This window comes from Aythya marila, assembly GCF_965140915.1.
Source record: "Aythya marila genome assembly, chromosome: 9".
Classification (NCBI taxonomy): Eukaryota; Metazoa; Chordata; class Aves; order Anseriformes; family Anatidae; genus Aythya; species Aythya marila.
In genome coordinates, this window is record NC_139050.1 from 5,449,156 (window position 1) to 5,475,894 (window position 26,739).

At 39.0% G+C, this 26,739-nt stretch overlaps 1 protein-coding gene across 3 annotated transcripts in view; it reads left to right on the forward strand.

Moving 5' to 3' along the window:
• Positions 1-24,873, forward strand: part of PAX3 (paired box 3) — a gene marked incomplete at both ends in the record, with an annotated part of 75,882 nt that extends 51,009 nt beyond the window's left edge. For all 3 annotated transcript variants that reach the window (XM_082766796.1, XM_082766798.1, XM_082766797.1), the window contains 4 exons: positions 9,996-10,161; positions 11,323-11,537; positions 24,061-24,307; positions 24,839-24,873. In XM_082766796.1, the coding sequence (XP_082622922.1) occupies positions 9,996-10,161; positions 11,323-11,537; positions 24,061-24,307; positions 24,839-24,873 (663 nt within the window). The remainder of the gene's footprint in view (positions 1-9,995; positions 10,162-11,322; positions 11,538-24,060; positions 24,308-24,838) is intronic.
• Positions 24,874-26,739: the final 1,866 nt, after the last annotated feature.

A 26,739-nucleotide genomic window follows, 5' to 3' on the forward strand; every position in this document is an offset into this window, starting at 1 on the left:
GATCTGGATTGTCTAAAACAAGCTAAAGTGCTGGAGGAGTAAATCATGGAGTTGATTTAGATTAAAAAAAAAAAAAGCAAAAAAAAAAAAAAAAAAAAAGCATGAACCTGGGTTTTCAGATGTCCAAAATGCTCAAATAGTAGCTAAATAATTCTGGAATAAACTGCAGCCAGGAGTTCAGGTTCACACTAAGACTTGCTCTGTTTCACAACACAGAAGCGTGTCCTGTGAAATGTTTAATGCCACAGGCGGAATCCTCCACTGCTCTGGTGCTCTTTCACTAATTGACATGCGAGAGTCATTTGAAAAAGCGTGCCCAGCTTAAATCAGTCTGAGGTGCACGTGTTTGTAAGCAAAGGTGCGGTTGGGTGACAAGCAAAATGAGTGGTAGCTTGTGATCTAACCAAGCATCCAGGTGGGTTTGGCTGCTTTGGTGAAACTGTTGTTGTGCTTTGACCCTTTGAAGCTCAGCCTGAGGCATTCAGACTCTGGAAACCAAAATAGGCTTCAAAATATCCCTCTGACCTTTTAAGACAAGGATGCCTATTGCAGCCTGCCTGTGTTTACTGACTACCATCTCAAAAGATCCTGCCTCTGTCACTTTTACCTGATAAATGTGTTTGCAGAAGACTTCAGACCAAATTTCTTGCAAGTGTTTGTTATGACTGTGCAAGAAAATCAGATGTATGGATGAATTTGTCTGGAGGGCAAACTCAGTGGTGCATGCCTCTCTTCTTAACCTGTTTACTAAGTAAAATGCTTGCAAAACATCTTCGTATATAGACTTGGGCCAGGTAAGACCAAATCAAGCCCTGGGAATCCTTCATGCAGTAACATAATATAGATAACTTCCTACAGACGTACCGTTACCAAACGAACAGGATCTAGGATATGACGTTTTAGGCTATGTTAGCCTCAGTGGAAAGATACGATAAAATGAAAAAGACCCTGTTCATGTTTTTCTAAATCAATGACCCACAGCTAGAAGAAAAGCAGAACTCTCATTAACATAACAGCTGTCTTAATGTGGCTTTAACCCTGTGACTTTTTACATTCCTTATGGCTTCCTTGGTTCCCTTGAGACGCATCTTGTCTCACACCACTGCTATGATCTACAGCCACACGAATTCCCCAGTACCTCTGACATATGGATATTTTACCTCACCCAGCATGGAGGAAAGTTCCCAGTCAATCAATGATTAAAATACCAGAACAAAACCTTTCTGGATTAAAGATGAGCCGGGGCTGAAGTAGCCAGCCTGTGGGTAGCTTCCTAGTGCACTCCATCTGTCTGGTACCCTTGGAGGCTGGCAGAGTGCTTTAGCAGTGGATTAAGGAATACAGGATTTTCCTTATCAGCATTCAACACCTCTCTACAGCCCCTTAAAATAGCCACCTATGATGGGCATGAAATAAAAGACGACCTGTGAAAAGAAATAACCTTAAGAGACTCGAGCCTGAGAGGGCTGGATAGCCATACTGATGTAGCATTCAAGCTTTCTTAGTCACACTTCTGTTTTGGTAACAGTATGACAGAGATCAGAGATATCAAATTTTATATGGTCATATACACAAAGATCTCTTTGACTGCTTCCAGATCAAGCATTATGTACAAGAGCTGGCTCTTTGCAGCCTGAGTCTGGGTAAACCCAGAAAATTCTTTTCTTCTCTTGAGATTTTCTAATGGGGTTGGCTGTAAGGACTGATCTTGCAGATTGCATTGCCTGGGAAGCTATTTAATTAATATTTAACTGATTACAACTGGACCAATGGGGTATTCTCACAGTCCCTCCATGTCTTCCTTTCTCTACCCTGTCAGTCCCGTGCTTCCCCTTTCCTTCGATTCCCCAAGGCGATCTCTGAACACCCACGAAAGGAAGAGTCTTAAACCTCCTAACCATCTATTTTCTCATTTCCCACTGTTGAAGGGTAACCAAATGCATGTTTCTAAGCTGGAGGGGGGTGGGGAAAACCACCTCTGGGCTGAGATCAAATTTAGAACATTTCAGCCCCTAAGGGGAATTTTTTGAAAGCTACAAGCAACTGAAAACAGACTTTACACTGTGAATGTTATTTGTGTACTTAAATTGTGGGGACAGGAAAGGCTTTTGGGGGAAGAAATGTTGAAACAAACTCCACGTTGCAAGAATCACAAGTACTATAATTATCACAAGTACTTCAGCACTGAGTGTAATAAAGCGTTAAAATGCTCCCTGTGATTTCTCCTGCCGTGCCTTTGTGCTCAAGGACACTGTGAGTCTCTCCCTTGTGTCTGAGCCTGGATGTCATGTGGAGACGGGGCAACCTCCTCCCCTGCCTCTTCCAGAGGCACTCGGCTCTGTTCTGCACATTAGATGCAGCAGGAAGGGAAAAGTTCTTTGGTGTTGTGCATTTATCAGAGGCAATTCCAAAACTTAAGTCCCCATGGTCTAGAATGACCCTTTTTTTTTTAAAAAAAAAAAAAAAAAAAAAAAGTGATGCTCTTTAACACGAAGTTAAAACTTCACATATTGTAAGTTAAAATCACAAATGTGCAGTGCTTTACTGGTCCAGTTAAAAAAACTCTTTAAAACCATTAAGTCAGAGTGCAGGCCCTTAGTGTCTCTGGCATACTTTTACTGAATTAATCTGGAGGCTAATTCAGAAGTGAAATTTTCTGTAGATACAGATCAAGGGCTCTTTCTGAGCTTCAGAGAAATGCAGCTATGGTTTCTTTTAACAAATGGTGCATAGGGACTGAAGTGGGTAGCATCTTCTCTGGCCACCTTCTGATTCCTGCATCAGGCTTATTTTTAGACCTGAATGAACTGGGCCAGCTTTGGCAGCAGTTTGGAGCCTGCCTCAGCCTGGCAGTGAGAAGTGTTTCACATCATCTTTCCGTTCTAAGCCTGGTTTAAGAGCAGCCTGGGGTGCACCGTGCGTGCCCAGCGCCTCCTCGCCGGCTGGCGGCAGGGAGGGAGGTGGTGCTCAGTGTTGGTGCTCTGGGCAGCCCGCTGAGCCTTCAGGTTTGCTGCGTGGCAAGTGAAGGGCCAGCAGCCTGACTCTGCTGACAAGGACCAGCTGGTCAGACCCATCTTTTTGGGCTGCGTGTTGAAGGCAGGCCTCCTGCCTTAACAGAAACAAGAGCCGCGTGTTGGGCTGCGTGGGGACGTGCGCCCCGCTGCATGGCACAGCGTGGGGCAGCAGGTCCTGCAGTGCCGGTTCCTGGCCTGGGCTTGTTGCAGCTGCATCTGCTGCCCCTCCAGCACCTCCGCTGCCTCCTGGCCCCTGCCCCAAGCAGGGCGTGCGGCAGTCCTGCTTAACCCCAAAAGGCCACGGGGGAAATTAGTTTGGACTCTTTTAGTCCATGAATAATGCTGAAAAAGCAGGGGAAAGTGGGGAAGAATTCTGAAACATGAATACATCCTGCCTGAAAAGGCTTTTCTAGGCCAAATCCCAGGTTTAAATTGTTTTGATTGAAAACTTTCAAAAAGAAAAATATGGTTTAACAGAAGAGTGTGTCTGACTGGCTACTATGATGGGGTTGAATAGTCACATATCAAACTCATAGTAAGTGTGTTAGCTTTTGTAAAAAGCTTATCACAGCCTCAGCAAATAGAAGTCCCACGAGCTCAAAGTCCTGAGTAGCTGGAAGAAAAACTGTAAAAATATTTTCTTTAGTGCTGTGCTTGCATATTGTTTTCTTTGTTTCACTCTGGCACAAGGGAGGGAAGAGAAGGGTTTTGGAGAAGACGACAGAGGGGGGCAAAGGTGAGAGAAGCAATGATGACTTTTAAGCTACTAGCAAGATTTGAGAGCTCTGAAGTCCAATCTCTTCGATCTCTTAGCTTGAAAAGTCTCTTCTCAGGGGCAAACAGTGAAAAGCATTCACTGGGAAATCATGGGAGACAGAGGACCTCTGCCAAAAAAAAAAAAAAGTCTTTATTTGCACTCAGCTCTTCTGAAATGGTTTGAGCTTGTACTTCAGCTGCATGGTCCTATGGGGAGATGGGATAAAGGAATGTGGGACAGATTCAGAAGCATTTAAGACCTCTCAATAGATCTTTACAGTTATTCCTAATGTGGTTTATGGAAAATTTATAGTGTCTCTTTTTTCAGCCTCTCCTTCTTGCATCATGTACAGGATACAGAAAGAAAATTCTGTGTGCATTCTTGTAGTAGATAACCCTGTAATTGCGTATTTTTTTTCCTGGGGTAAAGGAGGAATTCATATGGGTAAATTATTCAACTACAAACACATGGAGGCCCAAGAAGACGTTTATAAATATAAAGGAGAAGAAAGGATGTGATTTTGATTCTATTTTTCTGGTCTCTGCTGCCTGAGGGCTCAAATTAGTGGCGCTTTAATTTATAAATACACAGTTCAATGCGCTTATTCGTCAATATTCTGCAGAACTACTCAGCTGCAGTGTTTAGTAGTAGTTGTGCAGGACTGAGTCAGCCTTTCAGAGAAACATGTGAGAGTTGAGTATTTTGGATCACACTGGGAGAAGGTTGCAAGTCATTCCCTTTGGCACAGCCTAGTGGTTTGCCTTTTTTGGGGGGGTGATGGTTTTTGGAGGGGGGGGATGTTATTTGTCTTTTACTTGTTTGTTTTAAAAGAACTCAGGTTTCCATCACATTGCTAATGCAGCATGATGATTTCCATCCCTGCCAACAGCAGTAGAGTTAGCCTCTAGGCCTTTAGCCTCTCCCCATCAGAAGGCAGCTCAACTGCTTCTGATATCCCCCAGATGGGTCCCCTGGTGCATCCAGAAGGACTCCTGCTTCCAGGACAATAGGACATGTTTTTGGACACGTGGATTTGGGGTGGGGATTACGATGGGGAAGAGGCAGATACCATGAAAAATATTGTAAGGCAAAAGGAGGGAGATTAAATAAAATAAAAAACAACAAGCAACCACCACTCTTTGGCTAAAATTAGAAATGCCATTAACAATACATCAGTCTTTTGACTTTGTGTGTTTTTGGCACTCATGCTTGCAATGGTCAAGACTGAGTTTTAACAAAATATCCATGAGTTTCCTGCAAAATTTGCATCTCAGATGTTTTGCCTTGGCAGTTCAGAGATCTTTTTGCCTTAAAAGCACATAGAACACTCTGTGTTTATGATCAGACTGTTGAAATGTCAAGGCTAATTACGCTAGCGTGTTCCCAAGTGAATAAATGCATCTTTTAAAGAGTATCCTGTTGAGATCAATGAAATAAGATGCTGGCATGATCACTTGCAATCTAGTTAAAGCAAAAATGATAATAAGAAGTAGGATCTAAATATTAGAAAATAGAGAAGGAAGAAACCTATTAGGTCACTTAATACATTCAACACCAGTGCAATATATATATATATAATTATTATATTTGTTGAATATTATATATAGCATAGTGATTTCTTTTTGGTCAGTCCAGTCAGTTCTAAATGCATGAAGAACTCGGGCAACCAGTGCTTACTTCCCTTAAATGACTTCCTTTTATTTTACATTGCGCTCTCATTTTTCTTCAATTCTCTTTTTGAGGCCTTCAGAGATGAAAATTTTGGCCAGGCTCTGTGGTTAAACTTTGTTTCCAAATCGCCAGAGTAATTTACATTCCATCTCTGAAAGTGACATAGGAACTGGGGAGCCAGAGTCTCACTAAAGCAAACGTGACTTGGCTGCTAGTGCAGACATGGCTTTGGGATGCCTGGGTCACTCAGGCAAGCTGTGTTTCCTCTGGCCGTGTGCGCGTTTGCACAACAGCAAGCACAATGCTGACCCAATTTAGAGCTTTTGAATGCTATACCAGTACAAGCAGGTCATATTGCCTCTGACACAGTGCTGTTTGTGTAACTGTACTGCTGTATTTTGAGTCTCCAAAACACAGTAGCTTTTATATCCTTCGCTTTGCTTCCACGAGGAAATTCAATGTGGTAGGGGTGACCGCAGTGCTACCAGGCCTTGGGCTGCCTTGGACTGAGATCCTTGCTGTTGCTGGTGAAGGCAGAATACAAAATACATCAGTTTGTCTGGTGAAGCAGGACGTGGATACTTTAGAGTTAGTTTTCTCTTGCTCCCACTACAGGATGGCAGTTTCTGGTCTCCCAGTATGATGCTTGTGATTTTTACTGGTGGTTGTGCTGTACTTTGAGCTTCAGTGCGTTTAGGTGGTGAATGCCCAGAGGTGAGGCTGTGGAAGAACAGAAGTAAGCTATGGGGAACCTGCTAGATTTGAAAAATCAACTTGATAATGTGGGGAGTTTGTAATTTTGATGAAATTTACCGAATGTAAGAAATCTCTGTGTTTAACTCGTATTGGAAATGAACAAACCAAAGAAAGCATTTCCCTGGGTGTTTACAATCTGCTTTTAAGCATACATGTTGGCTTGTGCTAATTAGAATTATTTTTATGTATTGGCTTAATAATGACAAAAAAATTCAAGATTTCTTTAATTAGCAGTAAAAATGTATGTGGATTTTTCCATGATATGTGTTGATTATCATAGAATCATATAATATGATTAAATGCTATGATTTTTTTTCCTGAAATGCTCAGTGTAAGTTAAGGCAGCTGAACATAGTCTAAGTAAAATAATAAGATTTCACAAAAAAAAAAAGTATCACTTCATCTAAAGCAGAAGGCATATAACTGCTTCTGAATAATGTTTGGCATCTGACTCGTTTTAATAAATATTACATAAAATATAAATAAAATGTTTGAGTTATTTAGTTTAGAGTAGTTTGGTCTTGGCTTTCTAAAATGGATTTTCCACTTTTTAGCACACCCATTTCACTTTCTTCATATTTCCTTTTCTCCTTACACTATTTCGTCTTCATGTTCTGTCTCACACCTGAAATCTGCAGTTTCTTGGTATGAAGTGGGAGTTTAACATGATTGCAAACTGTGATCGGATCCATCATGTTTCAAGCACAGGTCACCACGGCAGAATGGCCAAGCCACGCTCGGTAGTAAAAGCCATTGCATTAAAACATCCAGAATTAGATTCAGAGCTTCAGTTCACTTGTGAAAAGGTGTGATGGTCACAGCTGGGGCTACACTTACGGTCATTTTTTTATGATAAATACTTTTTACTTTTACCAAGGCAGATCCAAAGCCTGTTAAATGGAAACAAGGACATACGTGGATGAGCCCCCTGGTGCTTGCTATTAAGGTTTCTTTATGTGCCTTTCCATTGCCAGGTACTGAAGAGCGTGTGTGGTTACAGCAGCAGGGAGACCTTGGTGTTTGTGAGGGGGCTGAGGCCTTGTGGCAGATTCTTTGCATGGGCCAAAGTCCTGCAGCCACGTTCTGCAGAGGGGTCATTTGGTGGAAGCTTATTCTGCGGTTTTGAATATGTTCAGAGTATTTTGGCGAACCAGTTTTGGGCTACCTGTGGTGCTGGCCGGGGGCCTGCCTCGCAGCTCAGCGGGCCGGGCTGGCGGGGGGGTGGGTGGCAGAGCTCTGCGTACGTGTGTTTGTGGTGGGGCTGCTTCAGGCTTCTTGCTGCCACCGAGCGTGTCCCTTCATGAGAGGTTTAATGCGTATATGTAGTTCTGGAAACAGGCACATCTGTAAAATGAGTCAAGTATAGGCAAGAGCTATCATCTGTCAATGAAAGCATAACACGTGGCATTAATGCAAATCACTTGCTGCTACTGAATTCCAGGTTCGGATGCAACTCATTTTAACAATGATCCAGAGCTAGAAGACAGCCGCTTATCTGTAGTGGAAACAAAATCTCGTTACCTCATTTTGCTCAGGGAAATGCACATCGTGTAGTTCAGCTAGTGTTCCCAAAGCGTTTGAAGATCACCAGATAACCCTCTTGACCTGAAGAAGGGAGAGTGTCATGGAGAAAGCAACAGTTAATGACCTGGGTGGGCTAATTACAACATGCATTTACTGTTCCTTGCTTCCTCTGTGACCTCTATTATCCTTCCTAAATGCTCTTTGGCTCTTTAGCGAGCCCCTACCTCCCTCTTCAGAGTATCTTGCCCCATCTTTTTTTTTCTTCTAATTTTCAAAAGAGACCTCTGCAGGAGTATGAGCCTCTGGTAGGCCTCGAGGAGTATAAACAGGTGGAAAGTCTGAGGAATAAATGAGAAATTCAGACTGAAATGTCAGTGAGGGAGGCGAAGAGTAATGAGAGAGGTGAAAAAAAATGTAGATGTCTATAGGATGGGAAAGTACAAATATTCTTGAATCTAAACCCGTCTTCAACTGTTGCTCATCAGATAGGTCTCACCTCTCCACCCCTGGAGTGCCTTGTCCTGCAAGCTGCCTGCAGAAATAGTTTGTGTTGAGGCACAGATAGGTGTTGTTACATATAGCAGAAAAGCAAGAGCAGGACTCCTGAGGTAGAACAGAGGCTCCATCTGTATCTCCATCCTAAATCTCAAACTGTACTGAGGGTGAGTAACGGAGGAGGAGGCAGCTGTGTGCACTGAGCATCACCTTCTGAAAAGAGGGTGAAGCCAGATCAAGTGTTGTGGTGACAAATGTCCTACACCAGAAACCAGGTAGCCCTGTGAGTCCCCTCACTCCTGCTTATGAATCAGCAAGTGGTGGAGAAGCCAGGAGCGTAGTCCAGAATGTTCTACACACTTACATAAGGGCCACAGATGGTCTAATTGTTGTTACACCTAGAAATCTGGTCTGTGATGGCTGATTCATAAGCCAGTGTGGGCTGCTTGCTGGAAGGGTGATGGATCTGAGACCTAGCTTATTTTTACAAGTACGTCTACGTGTGGCTAATTAGCTAATGTGCCTCAGTGGCTTTCAGGGTAGACTGCCCATGGTCTGTACAGATGTACCTTGTGAGATCTTAACTGACAGTTAGCATCTTTTCTAATTGATGGTATCCAGCAGTTGCAGCTGCTTCAGGGCATACAATTATGAACAATAACCTGTCTGCTTTTTTACAAAATGTGTGTAGCCTTGCTTATCTCAACCTTTCTCTTCTGCAGTGATCCACCTCATGGAAAAGGTCTAGCACAGCAATCTAGAAGATGCTCTAAATCTGCAGCAGGGCAGTGCTGATGCAAGCTGGCTGCAGGTGTCCCTGCTGTGGCTGGCTGCCCTTCGTTCAGATTTGTGATGTGTAATCACTATTAATGTAACCAATATTTATTAGCCTACATGCTGCAAATATTACTGTTTGCATCTGTGAAGTCTTGCCTCTTCCTTTCTTGGAAGCAATAAGAGCCATCCAAGAATCGGAAAACTTAAAACATGAGCTGAGAATGATGTGAAGGAATCATGTGTTGGTAGAAAGCAGATTTATAGCTGAAATGTTCCACTAATCCAAAACCCATCTGTTTGATACTCTGTCCTGAGAACAGATTTCAAAGTGGTTTTGAAATACTGATCTTGCACTGAAATTCTGATCTAGTGTTAATGTCAAGTTAAGAGATGTTTTGTACATATGTGAGTACATGAAAACTTGCTGGGAGGGCTGTGGTGGATTTTTTTTTTTTTTTTTTTTTTGTACACAGAGCTTGTATTTTTCAAATCGAAGGCTTCAAGTTCTGTTGATAATTAGGGCAATATAGCATCCCAATATACAATAAATACAAGCACCTTCCGACAGCACATCAAGGAGTGCTGCTGACTTGTCAGCGAATTAAATATAAAGGCAATACAAGCCAGACCAAATAGTGGCTGGCACTTAGATCAAATGGATAGATGTTTTTCCCTTTCTCATTAAATCTGGCACAGTAAGGATAGTGATTAATAGCTGTTAAAAGCACAAAAGCTTGGAAGCATTAGTCAGCTTGTTTCTCAGGAGGCTGTAGTTAAGAGGAAACTGGGGTTTGGGATTCCTGCATCCTGTCTGTTAAACCATGGAAGTCTGTGCCAAGGGCTCTTCTCCAGGAGCTCTGAGCTGATGGCAGATGTGCCCAGTGCGCATCTTCTCTCTCTCTCTCTCTTCTCAGACACATTTTAACTATGATGCTATTATTTCTGATGCACCATTATTAAATGTACAAAATATCAAATGTGCCTAATTAAAACATTTGTAGGTCTGGTTTAGTAACCGTCGTGCTAGATGGAGGAAACAGGCAGGAGCCAACCAACTGATGGCTTTCAACCATCTGATCCCAGGAGGATTTCCACCCAGCGCCATGCCAACTTTGCCGACATACCAGCTCTCCGAGCCATCCTACCAGCCCACCTCCATACCGCAAGGTACAGTAGCAAACAGGTACTTGGTTAACATAGTGTTATTTGGGGGTTCCTGTCTTGATCTGTTGCAGAAACATTTTCTTGGCAAATATAGAAAAAAGAGTGTTGGCTACTTTAAGGTCTGAATCAGTGATGGCCTTGTGAGCCTGCTTATTTTAAACATGTACAGATTAGTGTTTGTTTTGCTGCAAGAAAGAGATGGTCACACACGAAGGGTGCTCATGCACTGCAGAGGAGCACTGCTGGTACTGTGATGTGCACGTTTCCCTACCTTTGTGCTGCATTGGCCTCCTTTGTTGAGAGTGTCGTGTCCTGTCCTCTTCATTGCTTTTGATGCTGGTGCACTGGAAACTTCTGTAAGTACTCTGAGTAGTTACCTGATGTTGGAAATAAACAGCTCTTCAGACCACCATTTTGCATCAGATAGTAGCAAGTCTCAGTATGGTAAAAATCTTTCTTAACTTTACCAAATGCTTTGAACTCGGATGGATTGGAGAAGGGGAAAACAGAGCTTTAAATCTAGGTTATACTAGATTCTACTCTTACGGAAAAGCCTTACAGGTGAGATTGTATAAGCCAAGTTACTGTTACTGCACTCTCTTTGCTGCCTCCATGAGGCATTGTATGCTAACTGTTGGTGGATGTTGTTGCCAGGTTATGTTCTAATTAGGGGAATTTTGTAAATCCTGGGACTTCTCCCATCCATTGCTAGTTTCAGTATAAACCATGGCAGAATTTCTGTGCTGCGATGAGGAAGGGAAAAAGCCTGTCTTCCAAACAAACAAAGCTTTGTCTTTGTGCATATATTTCATGTGCTTGTATATAACTATATAAACCATATAAAATATATTTATTTTTATATATTATATATAATTTTGAGATGTCAATTCTAAACAATGTGCCTGCTAAGAATTGTCTGAAAAGTGCCTGTGTCTGTTGTTATGGTTTTTACAATCTATTTAATAATGGTGATTTCATGGAATTTTTATGTCATTTAACTGGCCAGCTAAATATCCAACAGTGTTGAAGGCTTACCATTCTATTTAACCAGTACTTACATGAAGGTTCTGGTGAAATTATATCAAGTCGAGCTTCACATAATGAACTTATTACGCCAGGAAAAAAAAAGGAGGAAAATGATCAACATGTTTCTTTTGCTTCCAGCCGTGTCTGATCCAAGCAGTACAGTCCATAGACCTCAGCCTCTTCCTCCAAGCACTGTACACCAAAGCAGCCTCCCTTCGAATCCAGAGAGCAGCACTGCCTATTGCCTACCCAGCACCAGGCATGGATTTTCCAGCTATACAGACAGCTTTGTGCCTCCGTCCGGGCCCTCAAATCCCATGAACCCTGCCATTGGCAATGGCCTTTCACCTCAGGTCAGTCCTGTGTTTTCAGACAGAGGATTTGCTGTATACCAGAACCAAAGAGTCTATTCCCTCAGGCCACAGTATAATGAATTGCCAAATTTAAACCATAATGTATTCTTTATACAAGCCACATGATTTCAGTTTGCTAGTTTCCTTCTTTTTATTTTTTTCTTCCTACTGACTGAATCAAGAGTCATAGCTTATATTTAATTTCAAGTGATTTATAATGTAATCATGCAGGCTTTGTGTTTACATTCAGTTGTCAAGCATTGGTAATGTACTGCTATTTTCCTGAAGATCCATGGCTAGGTACAGAATGTAGATCTTGTAGTTTTTGTGTGAATAAAATTTCTTTAAAATAACCTCACAGAGGTTTTACCAAACGGTGCGGGAAATCACAGGCAGGTTGTACTAAGGGAGTTCCAAGGGCTGAACAATACACATTGAGCTGAGCTGTAATCGAGTTATAAATACATAAATTAGGAGTATTACTGCTCTTTGGCAATATATAAATGCATGAATACCATAATTGTTTTTCTAATTTGCATGAGCTCTTTTTAGGAAATCATGTTAATAAATTGCCTTGATAATTGAGTGTCAAAAGGTTGGTTAAATTTTCCTACATGTGGCATCTGTCTGAAGCTGACATTATTAGTTAAACTTGAATAGATGGCAGTTTATTTTATTAGCAAAAGCTTTGCCCAGGTGCTCAGAAAGAGATGTCCAGTAAATTCTGAGAAGTCACAAAGAGGATGCAATCTATAATTACAATCAGGAATCTCTTCAGGGCTGAAAGTGAGAGTTTTAACGGCTTTATCTTCTTTCTACCCTTTTTTCCTCTCAGTGGTTAGAAAAACAGAGAGAAGCTCAGAATGACACAAATGAAAAGTGAAAAGACAATTATACTCAATTACACACTAATCACTGACTATCACCACTGCCTAAGCAGGGAGAGGGCATTCTAATAGGCAGAAAATGAGATTTTAATGGCACAAAGGGTGGCCAAAATAACGACTCGTATATCTTTGCCTCCTTCATTTTCTTCAACTTGTGGTTTGCATCTCGGGAGTACAGTTCCTGGTTCCTGTGCAACGGTGATAACTCTGTGCAGCTGAAAAGTTCAAAGGCACTGGAGTTGAAAAGAATGAATAACAAAGGCAATGAAATAAACATTTTTGCCCAAAGGCAAAAGTTCATAAACCCTTTTTTGTAACAGTAAATGTAATTAAGTTTCACAGATTCCTATAGCATAGAGTGGGGTACAAAACTTTATGGCTTGAAACCTCAGGAAAAAAATACCAACAGAAAAACAAATGGATGTACTTCCAACAAGGCTTGAATGGATTTTGTTCTAAAGAATTCTGATTTATAAATGCAATCCCCAAAAAAAGCCAAGACATTATACTAGTTGCTTCAATTTATATATATTTTTTAATGGACGGTTTCGTAGTGTGCAAGGCTTCCACAATTTTGACATAAATATCTTTCTGGGATTCAGTGTTAATCTATCAAAAGTAGTTGTTAGTGTCAGTTTAAATGTATGTTGGTTCTGGCTATGGAAAATGTGATCTTTTTTTCTTTCACAAAGCTTTTATTGTCTGTGACATAGAAGTTGAGTGCAACAGTAAAGAAATCTTGTGATGTCTGGGAAAGTGGGACAAAAAAGTGAGGCCAGGTTTCCTCCCCCCCAAAGTCTTGCTGATTTGAGGTTTGATATAATCAAAAAGAGATCCCAGAGCAGATTAGACTTCTTTAATCAGTTGCTGGGCTTCTTTACACCCAGCCCTGTCTTTAAGCTATGAATCTTCTGTTTTTTTTTTTTTTTTTTCTTTTTTTTTTTTTTTCTTCCAATTATTAAAAAAAAAACAACAACAACAACAAAAAACAATCTTAGGCATTTGAAACATTTTTCTTCCCCAGTGTTTAAAGCTGCTGGCCTTATTCTGCACCTTTACCAACAAGTAAAGAGGAGGAAGTAAACAACAAGAAAAGTAGGAGGAAGCTGATCACTCAAAAACTAATGTCATGTTCATCACTGAAAGTACACAAGAGATTAGTTATATCCATTTAGATGTTGAACAGCTTCTTGACAACTGAATGATGAACCTGACTGGCTGATAAAGATCTTTCATTCACCCAACAGAGCAAACAAACTAACTAAAAAAAAAAAATCCCTGAAATACTCGTGCAGTGTTACCAACCAATCTTCTGAAACAGTTTTAGGGCCTAAACAAAGACTGAGATGCCACGGTGTTAAATGCCATACCTAGGCTTTGTGCTTCTGCAGCTATTTCTGCCCTCTTCCTTGGGTGAACTATGTAGATAATGTGAAACAAACTGTGGGACTCTAGAGAAACAATTGCGCTTTATGCCTGAACGACGAGCCTAAAACATTGGTGTCATGTATGTGCTGCACTTCTGGGTGTGAAATGCTGCTTCACTTGGGGGTTTGGTCCCAGGTCAGGCTTCTTCGGGACCCTGCATTCAGCAGGTGGCCAGGTGCTGACCAAGATGGGAGGTCAGTGTAGCCAGAAAGTCTAAACCAGTCTTGTGCTGGGGATCTTATGAAGAGAAAAACAGGAATTTTCTTGCTGAGTGGCCGTGTTGCAGTGCCCTGTGTGTGTGTGTGGAATTTAGATGAGAAGGAAAGAGAGTCTTTTTACTAGCTGGTGGATTTTTGACCACAATAAATCTGGGTGTGTGAGCAATTAGCATAATGTTTCCACCCATCGATGTCTCTCTCAGACGAGCACGGGATATACTGTGTTTAAAGCTGAATTTACGGTGACCCGGGGCTCTGTCTGAAACCCAAATAGTCTTTTGCAATTAAAAAAAAAAAAAAAAAAAACAAACCTCAGAATATGCAGACCAAAATCTAATATTCACAGGATTGTAGTCTTGCCAGACACAAAACTCCTCTTCCTCTTTGACTTCAGTTTATTCTAAATGAGGGTCTGACATGCGCTGGGGAATGCTTTATTTACTGTTCAGGATGTTTTCTTTCTATCTTTGTTCTTGGGGCTGATGGACAAATGTGCTGGTTAAGGCAAGCACTGGGTGAAGCACAGAGGAAAAGTGGAAATGAGTAGGGTGCTGTAACTTTACTTTTATCATGTTAGCCATGAACTTGGAAGGCAAAGGACTGTCTTGGTCAGTTTTAATAAGTGGAATTCTCCTTAAGGTACCTGTTTTGCTGGCTGATAGATTGTTGGGAAATACAATGTTCTTGTTTATATGAATGATAGAATAGGGAGAGTCGCATCTTATTAACATTCAACCCTTTTTAACATCAAGACAAGATCTGCAGATGCCCTCCAGATGACAGATGATCCTCCTTGTTCATCTGGTTTGCTCGTTACTACCTGGCTGTGGTGAGAACCCCTGTCTCTCAGACCTGCAGAGGGTTGCCTTTTGCAGGAATGAGACAGTGATGGATGTCTCGGGGAGCTGATATCCAGGAGCGTCCTTGTTTGTATTTGATGAAAAAGCAACCAAACCACAAGCACTCCATCTCAGCCAGAGCTCTTTCAGTATAACGTCAGAACGGAGATTATTAGTGTGTAATATATGTAAATTGCATATTTTTTGTGTTTTCTATGCCTATTATGCAGCTTCTTGGCTTTCATGCATACATTTATGAGAATATTGTATTTCCTTTTCAAATTAGACTTCAGTTGCACAGTGCATTTTCTTTTAACAAAAATTTGTTAACTCAAAATTGTTAGGGAATAGCATATCTCTCCGTTAATGTGTGTGTGCGGGACTTAAGCGTGCCTCTGAACTGCTATGTCACTTTGTGATCGTGGCATTAGCAATCACCCCCAGTGCTTTGGTTGTAAAGCAGCAGACGGGCTACCACAACGTGAGTCTTGCGAGTGCTGCAGGTGTATGGTCCTCCTAGAGAGCAGATTGTTTTTAAGACAGGATTTCAATATTTTGAACCGCTTCATTTAAGATAAGGAAAAAGTCTTTTCCGGTGTACACGGACATCCCTTGACCTTGTCATGTGCTTTTTATTAATGTCGAAGTAGCACAGTTTGCCCTACACCGTGCGGTTCAGACAGTTTGCAGGTTTTGAAGGGTGGTATTTCAGGCTGCTCTTGGGTTCAGATCGAGCAGCAATACTGTACGCACCTTGCTGCCCGTGAGGCTACTCGCTTCCTGCATTTAACATATAGGATAGCCACTCGCTTCCTGCATTTAACCTATAGGATACCTGGGCTTAAATACGGCTTCACTGTTAATTTTTTTAATGAAAAAAGAATGAATGTATGCAACGTGTATCCTGCTGGACATCAGGCTGTTTTTTTCCTCCTTGCCCTCTAGAAAACTTTGGAGTCCTTTTTCCTCTCCCTTATTGTCTTCCTGACTGAGTCAAACTAGCAGCTTTAGAGATTGTATTTTCAAAATGGGAAGTGGACTGAATGTTGAACGCTTGCACAGAATATCATAACAGTCTTGAAAATACTTTGCAGTTCTCATGTAATTACCTGGAGCTCAGGAACAATCTTGATAAGAAAATTCCAAACTTTTTTTTTTTTTTTTTTTTTTTTTTTTTGTGAACAGTAGTAAAAATACCAGCTGTTTCAAGGTTTCTTTCTTCTACTGTCAAAACATTTCACTGCCTGAGTTTAAGAATTAACCTGTAACTCTTCTTGGTGAGATAGATCTTAAGTAATTGGCTTCTCTTAAGTCTTTGAGAACACTTGGTTTTCATTAAGCTGAAGTATGGATCTGATGGCAGCTGTCAAATCAGTTAAATATGTTCATATTGTCTTGGAAACTCTGTTTTTAAGGGAACACTGGGACCAGTGGCTAAAACCTTGCATTTCCTCATAAACAGAGACAGGAAGAAAAAATGCAACTATTAATTTCTTATTATGTTCTTTCCAGTACCTTCTAATTAGTATCCAACTGGTTGTCCATAGAAAACGTTTCATTTGAATCTAAGTCCCACACCAGTCAGAAGCTCATGACATTTGTAACTGAGGTCTCAACTTTGAGAGTTCTTCACTTAATGGCCAAGAACATGAGACAGAGGTCAGGGATTTCTTTGTAAGGAAGAAAGTTAATTCACATGGTATGATTTTAATGAGCTTTTTTTTTTTTTTTTTTTTTTTTTTTTTTTTAAATAAAAAAGGAGAGAATGGGGAACAAAAGTTAATTGATTATTTCTGTTTCTGGAGTGTGATACAAATACATGGGATACAACAGTTTCATAATTGTTACCTTGCAAAAATAATAACATGATTTTTAAATTATCATTATTATTAATACATATCATAATTATAAAGCACAAAACAGGTATCAATATGGTATATATTACATCGTTATATATTGATTATATAATATGTAATTATAATATACACATTAATGTATTTATTATATATGTGATCTCTCTATATTAGTATAAGTACAATAAACCGGTGACCTTACATTTTCAATGTCCACCTTGACTTATCTCCCTTGTCCTTTTTCCACCTTCACCCTCACCCTGCCAGAAATTTTTCTGGGGCAGGATTCAGCCTCCAAAAACAGGTCTGCTCTTACAGCTTGGAAATCTTACATGGAAATATTAAAAAAAACTCTGGACTTTGCTGAAAATTCTAGCCAATTGTACTGTAATTTCATAAGAACAAATATTTAAAATATTTAAACTATAGTTCTCTTGAATACAAAAATGTAAGAGTAAAATAACAACATATGTATAAAACATAAGTGTAGTGACTTTTTTTTAATCCCTTTTTATCATGTTACAGCCCTCAAACAATAATATAGCAAATTTTTAATTGCGTTTGAATTTTTCCTTCTTAAGTCATTTCATTTTGGCATTATAAGAAGATACCACTTATCCAGAAGCCTTGACTGCTGTTAAATTTATATATTTTGAAATAGTCTACAGTTTTGAATGCTGGATCCCTGTTGCTAGGTCTGGATGCTGTTTCATGACAAAAATTGTTCAGATGAAAACTTCTTTCAAAAACAAAACCTGAACTTTCTCCACCCCAACAACTCCCAATTTATCTAATTTATTTTTATTTACATGAGAGTTTAAAACAAACTATGGTTAAAAAAAAAATAAAAGTACAATTTCTGATATGTCATATTTTTAAATTTGTGAAAAAGTATTTGTGGTAATTTCATGTATGACTTTTAAAAATAAATTCATTAACAGACATCACAAGAAACAGAAAAATCAGTCTGTACAATGTGATGTTGAAAGTTTTAGAATTCCCACAAAACTGACTTATCTGTTTTCATAATAATTTGTATCATTTAGAATATACATAGGATGAATATTCAACTGCACTGCAGCCCTTAAAAGTACTTTTTTGCTTTTGCTACACTTAGATGTTAAAGTCAAACCACTTAAGTGAAATTATGAGTCAGCTCTTCATATACTATGTGATTGGCATACACAGAACTTTTAATTTTTTAATGAATTTATGAAATGGAAATATCAACAGGAATATAAATACTTGCATATTTATTCAACTAATGGCTGGTACGTGAATGAGGGTTTTGTCATGAATAATCACAGATGGCATGCTTAAGTAACTACTTATGGTCTGTGTTTTAGATGTCCAAAAGAAAAGACTAAGAATACCACAGTGTGATTCAGTGAAAAACATATATCGTGGCAGAGTCAGAAAGAGCAAAATTTCATCCGTAGCAAAGTTATTGTAGAAAGTGATGCCTCTGTCTGTAAATGCACGGGACTCAATTTGCTTCAAAATTTCCTACGTCTCAAGAGAGAACTGCTTTAATTTTTTCATTGATTTTTGCCAGGATATCAGTAGCAGCCCTAATTTTATAAATTGATTTGGTTTTATAAAAGGAAGACTGAATGCTGAGTCAGAATGCAAAGAGGCTTACCCTGGTCCAGTTGGCAAAATAGGTGCACGTTTGTCCCCGGCGATGATTAGCCTGGCATTAGAGTCCCTGGCATAGACATTACTGAAAGCCTCTTGTTTGACGTTCAGAGAGAACAACACCATGTGCCCCAGTTGTGAAGGGGAGGTATGTCAGAGTCCAACTGTCTCTAGCTTTTTCATGATGGCTGGAATCTTCCTTTTGTATTTTGGGTTGAGAAGGTGGGAGAAGAGTTCATGGAGAAAGGGTAACATGACCCAAAATTTAGGCGTGTTATGAACTGTTGTAAGTTATATAGCCATATTTAAGCATTTAAACTCACAAGCCAACACCTACAATATCCAAGACTGCCTAACAGTTTTGAGATGCTTAATATTTATGTATTTAAAACATAAATATTTACATACATTTTATATATTATATATAAATAATATATTTAAAAAATGAGTATATGTTCATCTTTGGGCTTTCTGTTTTGTCTTTTCAGTCTTATTGATGTTTCTGAAGCTTTTCCATTTCTAATTCTAGAGAATTCCTTTCTCTGAATTATTTTGATAGCGTTACCTAGCCCTGTGCTTCCATGATCCAATGACTGAAAAAAGGCACTGATTTAGTGGCAGACTGTGGTAATGCTGTGGACATCAGTAATCTCCTGTAGATAAAAATACAATTCTTGAAGGATCAAGTTATCCTCTAAGTTGTCCTAACTGTACACCACTGCACCTTCTCTGATTTCACTGTAGCTACCACTGATGTCTGGTGGTGTGAAATCACTGAGAGGCCTCGTTTGATTTGATTATGCAGAAGGTCAGATTGTTGGATGTTCAAAGTCAGTGCATTTGCTCCAATTTACACTAAGCAGCTATTTGGTTCCCAGTGCTTGCCATTGGGGGGAAAAATAAATCTCTTGGGTCTCTTCATATATATAAAAGCAAAAATATTCATATTTAAGAAATAGCAACATAGTTCTAGGACCTTACAGGCATACGTCCATGTAGCTAATTAATCTAATTTAATCTTGTAAAATCTGTCATTCTAGCACATTAGGACAATCATTTTTGTGGTTTACAGTGCAATATTTTGTTTTTGAGAGACTTTTCTACAGTGAAAAGAGTTAACAGCAGGTAATGCCATTCATCTCAGAAGGAGTTTGAAATTTTCCCTGTTTGTGATGAATGAGGGTATCTGACCCACATCTGTTTTACATTAGAATGGAACATTGCCCTGACATCGTTAGGAGCATTTGTCAAGATTCCCTGGACAGAGCTTCTGTAAATTACATGCTGCAAATGTGTCAGGGTCAGATAAGAGGATATCATTAACTCCACTAAAGTTTACTCATGATTCTGTCAGTTCAACTTAATACGTTAACTGCCAACAATTTTCCTTGAGCTGTTTCATTAAATCTTTCATTCACAGGAGGGGGAAAAATGTATCACTGTACCCCCAAAAATATTGCACATGTTCTTTTCTCATAAATCATATTAATTGCAGACATGGTCACAAAGCATATTAAATGCAGGCATGCGTAAATGAATTAAAACATATGAGAATTTTATTGTGCCTATGGTAGGTCCTACATCCTAAAATACCAACCACATTAACAGGCATAATGTTTCATTTAAATGGAATAAGCCTTTTCTCAGTTTAATGGACTTTATTTTGTTGATAATAGAAGTATTTTCTAATAGCTGATAATGGACCAGATGTTGCGTACATGGTTTTCAAGGCTTTCATCATTCAATTTCTCTTCCTCTTTTTGGATCATAACCTCATCTAGTGATGCTGTGTTGACCCCATAGCTAAAGATTTATTCTAATGAATATTTTGGATTGTTTGGGATGTGCTCTCTGAAAACATTTCTGCAGTTTGATAGTTGCAGTTCACTGTGTTCTTCCTGATATTTCCAAATTAATCTTTGTTTTCTAATGGAATATAATTATTTTATTAATTGTCTGTAGTGTCTTTTATTGTATATACCCACAGCCTGGTATATACTATATACTTACAGCCTGGTGGTCTTTTTTTTTTTTTCCATGTATAGGAATTATTTTCTAAAATAAATTGAATAGTTTCAGCAGCATTTACTTCTAGGTGTTAAATCAGCATTTTGATTTTCTTCTTTTTAACTTCTTTGGGATCTAGCTCAGTGTGGGTGACAATTACCACTTCAGTTTTCCCAAATTAATTCAGAGGGAAGTACATATTTTCCAGTAATTTGGCTGGCATGTGGACTGAGCAAATATTTTGTAATAATTAATGAAGAACCAAATCTATTTACGTATTTAGAACTATACTGTTTCATTCTAGCAGAAGATCTGAGCTGCAAAACACAGATCTTCAGGTCTTTCGTTTGCTATTAAGCTGAGGGTGCTGAGTATCTGGCAGACGTGGCCCATTAATGGCCATCTAATTGATTAGGTGAAAGTCAGCCATGCCCTTCCTGTAACTCCGTGTATGGGTGATAAGGTCATGGCACATACCATGCAAAAGACTTCCACCCTGAGGCTACTTCCCTTATAGCTTTCCAAACAGACATAACCAAAAATCTAATTATTTAGATACTAATCAACTGCAGGATGATTCCTAAGGCTTCTGAAGAAGATATTTCTGAGCAGATCGTTGCTTCAGTTTTCTCCACCTCAAAGATAAGGAACTGTGTCAGTTCTGCTCCAAAGTGTCTGTTAGGTGCATATGCTCTTAATAAAAGATGCCTAAAGACTGGTATTATTATCTGAATAATTTTTAAAAAATTAGATCTCATCAAGTGCTAAGTCTAATTTGTCAGAGAAAACAAATCCCCCTCCAAATACAGACGCTACCAAACTTTGAGTGTATTTTGAGACCAGGTGTGGATCCACGTTTAGATTTCAAGGGTAATCTCTACTTCTAAAATAAATTCCAGTCCATAAGATTTCAGGCTCATTGTTTTTGCTGTCAAAATCCTAATGATATTATCTTGGGCTCTGTTCTATTGGAAATATTAAACAGAAAAAGAGTTTAGTTACTTGGAGTATGTAGTTGGTAAAAAAGCTGCTTGCCCAACTTAGCAATCGGTCATAAAACTCGTGGTAGAGATGATGTGTGGTGTGAGAGCTTGCATGCAGAGGAGGCTGGCATCAGGACTCCAGCGGGGCTGTGAGGCAACACAAGCCCGGGTTGTTCTCCCTGCTCTTGAATTTGGAACGGAAAATGCTAAAATCCAGTAAACAGTGGGATCACGTAGGTGTTGTACAGGAATGGAAAGGGTTGTGCACTCGTTTCAGATTCCTGATAAACCATGTTTGTATTCAACTGTAGTCAAAACCGTGATACTTGTGCCAATGTAAATATTTTTCAAATCAGTAATTTTCAGTGTGTTTAAGTTATGTTATATATTTTTGCTGATTTTTCTATTCTTTTAAGTCTGTAACCTTAATTTTAAAGGATGAAGATTAATATAACCTGTGTTCTTTTGGGTTATAATATATTTAATATTGTATCCTCCTGATGCAATGTCAGTTCATTAAACATGCTGGATTTTCAGGATCATATTATTTTCCAAAAGTACAAGAAAAATATTTGTAGTTCCTAAAATAGCAAAACTTACTAAAGCAATCTTTAAAAAATTTAATATTTTTCAGGATCTGATTTTGAGGACAAAAAGTTGAGAGGCCAGTTGTTTCAATTTTTAGAGTTGTTTGGGACAAAATACCATGCAGGCTGTCATTCTAGTAAGATGACTTTTTAATCTATAGCAGTTACAAGGACTTTTTAAATTGCTTTATATTAATTTCAGATTCTTTTAATAGGCTTTATTCATTGAAAAGGTGATTTGAATTAAATATAAAATACCTTATAATCCGAATCCAAGTTCTTCATTTGTGTTTTTAACTTAAGTGAAAGGATTTCAGTATCTAAATGACATCTATGGATATACTTCATTTTTTGGATGATTGCTACAATTTGTGAAACTTTCAGAAAATACCTTGAGTTAGACTCACATTTTCTGATTAGTGGAACTTAAGTGAAAACTCTGTTGCTATAAGTAGAATTGAACTTTTCTGAGCTTTTTTTTTTTTTTTTTTTTTTTTTTTTTTTTTTTTTTGTGTCTCAGTGAGATGTCTTGAGTATACCTGATGCAGAAATGTTTTATGTTTTTGATGCAGGCACCTGGGTGTCACTTTTTGAAGTACTGTGCTTATGCCTCTTGTTCTTTTCCTTATCAGACAGGTCTTACAAGACCTGGATTTGTCTTTCTTCCTACTTAAGTTATGATCCCTTGGGCTTGTTTCACTCATTTATTAAAAACAAACAGAATTCAGAGCTTGCAGACCTGGGACGATGAGCTCCTTAGAACAATAATCCCTCTTCTTTTGTGATGTAAAATAAAAACAGTTCAAGAAGGGGCACCAGAACTTTAGGAACCAGACATGTTCATATTACCATGGATTTATTCTTTACAAAATAAACTGCAATTTTAATAATTTTTGTAGGTTGTGTTAAGAAGTGCAGTAAAGCAAAATGCTTATCAAAAAAGCATGTATCAGATATCTGTAATGCCTTTTTTGGAGGAAGAACAACCAGAAAATTACCAAAATATGCTGTTTTGGCAGAAGCTGTACATGATCCCCCAGTTTTAACCTGCAGACTATTTCTCGGACTTTGAAGTGCAATTTATTCCAACAGAAGCAAGCTATTTTCTCAATAGGGCTTATTTTCAAAATGTTCGTAGAGTTGTGCTGGGAATGGAAATACAAATTCTGTAGTGTGAGTTCGTCTCTGTAAATCAAGAACTTACAAGGGAGTGGCTTCCCTCACTCCCGTTCAGAAGCACAGGTGTTTTGGAAATTTTTTGTGGACTTCTACTGGAAATCACAACCTAGAGGGCTGGGCTTTTTTTAGAGACAATTGTATAATTTTCTGAAATCTTTTGTCACCTAATCTCAACACTGTTGTTGATTTTGTAACTGTTTGTGTATGGGCAGCTTATTAAGGGAGTCAAAGCTGACTTGAAGCCAGTCTGGAAAGCCATACCCTTTCTGTTGTCCTCTCTAACTCAGATTATTAAATTGAGAAGTGGTGTTATGACCAGTGTTTTTTCACATTCATTTCTTCAGAGCAGCACACAGTGCACCCAGCAGCAGGAGTTAGGGCTGCTCTGCCTGTTCCCCACATACTCATGTTCTTCTTTGTGCTGGGATTCTTTATTACTTCTGTCAGTGGTGTTGCTGTGATCCACACCAAATTAATTTCATTTTAGTGACTGCTGATCTTAAGGAAAAAAAAAGTGTAAACTTCCTTGTAGCTTTTCTGTGTTGGTAGACCATGAAGAGCAGCACAGCTAAAAAGCCACTACCAGTTTCTTATTCTCTTGTAATCGAGTCCTCGAGGAATAAACATCTGCAGGGGCATAGGACCAGGCACTCAAAAATCATAATAGGTCTTGATATTACTTTTCCTTCTGTGGCCTTGGTGTTGCTTTTTATGGGTTGCTAACAATCAGTTTTTATTTTTGATGAATTACATATCTTTTTCTTCTATTTGTATTAAAGCATAGACTGAATACCAAGTCCACCTATTTTAGGAAATCTAATGTCAGGCTTGAGGGCTCCTGTGGCTCTATATGCAATACAGTTTCCCATGTATTTTAACTCTATTATTCTGTTTTTAATTTTAGGTAATGGGACTCTTGACTAACCATGGTGGTGTGCCCCACCAGCCCCAAACTGATTATGCCCTGTCCCCTTTGACTGGGGGCCTGGAGCCCACCACCACGGTCTCAGCCAGCTGCAGTCAGCGGCTAGAGCACATGAAGAGTTTAGACAGCCTGCCTACGTCCCAGTCCTACTGCCCACCAACCTACAGCACCACAGGCTACAGCATGGACCCTGTCACAGGCTACCAGTACGGACAATATGGACAAAGTGAGTACTGGGACATTTGCACAGTGAAGTGCGGCAGCTGTTTATCAATGATCTGTATTTTTTGTCTGGAACAAAGAAAATCATGAGAATAGATCTTAATGGCTGACTGCTACTTCTCTCCAAAGCTGAGCAGAGAGCACTGGTGAGATAGCTGATTGTTCAAGCAAGATTTCTGCTGCATAATTATTTTCTTAAGTGATGTCAACAACATCTTGATGTTATTAATTGTTGAGACATGAAACCTGATTGCCATTAGGTAAAACATAAGGGTTGTCCAAAATGAAATAACCACTGGCATTCCATTATTAGAAACACATGTTCTTAATGAGGTCAGCTCAAGAATCATTACAGTATATAATCCTAGATACATAGAGTTTTGTCAAACTTGTCCTAGGAATAAAAATATTAGTCCCTTTCCTTTGATATATCAGTATTAAATATGACAATGTCAACCTGTAGTTGGCATGGCCCCATGCTGTGAGGTTGTCACAGCATGACTTAAAAAGCTTCTTTTGTTTTTTTTTTTTGCAGGTGCCTTTCATTATCTGAAGCCAGATATTGCATAAATGAACTGTCCACTTCAAGTTAAAGCTGGTGTTGTTTTCCGGTCTCACTCCAGTGCTTGGATACCAGGGATCTTCTCAACACACTGCAGTCTAAACTGGGGCAATCCCAATGAGAGGAGCAGGCTTGTTATGTTCTCTCAGTCATAGCTTTTAGTAGACTTTTGAAGGCTGGACAAAGCTATACAGAAGACAAAGGCCAAAAGCAATAATGAATAAATAAATGCGACATGGTTCATTATGAATGGGTATACAAAACAGAGCAGTATTTAATATTGCTGCCTGGCAAAACATTCCGTTTTTTGTTTTTGAAATTAATGTTCATTGATTGGGGCAAATGGAACATTTGAAAATGGAACATTTTGAAATTTAACAGTTGATCTCTGCATACTGTGACTCATCTGACATCCAGTGCTGACTTTAGTCTAACTTTAAAGCTGCCCAGTTTCTGAAGCATGGGCAGCAGAACCTCTTTCATTTTACACACTGGAAATTGTCATCAAGAGGAAATATCACAGTCCATAGGAAGCTAGGATAAGTGCAAAAGACTTCCAGAGCAATCTACTGGTTATCTTACCATGCTTTTGTAATCATGTTGTCAATAAACGTAACTTGCAAGTTTTACTTTACCAAGAGACAAGATCTTGTGTAACATGAAAAACACACTTTATCTTTTTATGTGGAGTTTTCCTAGTCCATTGTACCTTTTCGAACAAACACAGAGGAAGAAAACCAACAACTTCACTGATTTTTCACAACTGCCTAGCAATGTGCAATACTGTGTACCTCACACAAACTTTGGGATCATCCAAAGTCATATAGATAGAATCAGAACTATATTTTTGCAGGTACTTTTATTTTTGCAGTGCATAATTCCTGATGCTGATGAAAAAGTACAGAAATGTTGCAGTGTGCTGGACAACTAAAATCCAGCTTGCTAATCATGATTTAAAGGTCATTTTCAGGAAACAATAAGAAAAAATGATTACGTTTACATTTTTTAGTGATGTACAGGACATTAACAGAGATGGACCTGTACATGACACATTTGTTTAAATTATACAGTGATATCCAATATAGAAAATAATTATAGGAACCAAGGTTTACAAGAAGTTTGCATTGTGACATTTTAGAATGTCAATAAATTTGTGTTTTGTGATGTTGAGAGGAACAGGAAGATGGAAGGCGGTGTTATTTATTTCTCTCTATTCTTGGAACAAAGAGGGAGGCAGAACACAAATACATTCCTTTTAGTGTTAAGGACTATGAAGTAGTGCATTAGGCTAGGTTCAGTACAGAGGTTAGTTCACACATTGGTCTTAAGGGTGAGGGAAAAATGAGATATCTTTGTGTTGCAGCCTCTACCAACAACGTGTGTTGTAAAAAAATAAAAATCCAACAAGAAAAAAAAAAAACAAACGTCTTTCATGTAAAAAGTTCAGTAAATATTTACTATTTATAATGAATAAACAGTTATGAAGACTTGCAAAGCACTGATGATTTTGTCCTAAAATGTAGTATTGTGCTAAATACATTGATACATTTTAATCTGAATACCATGAAGAAATAAACCATGTTATCTTCAACTTAAAGCTGTATTCCTTATGTAAGTGTCTTCTGCATGTATCCCAGAGCTGCAGTAGCCTTGGGCAGCCTCTGTGCCCGCTGCTGCTCCTATGCCACTCAGCAGTCTGGGTTTGTTAAGGAGCTATGATATTTTGAAGTGCTACCGTTACCATACGTCTTCCCAACAACAACAACAGCCTCGTGCCTTTGCTGTGCATTTGAAAGAGTTAAAACCAGCACGAGGAGGTCAGCCAGGATGGTTTCACACAATGCCAGAACTTTGTAATCACTTATCTGCAGTTT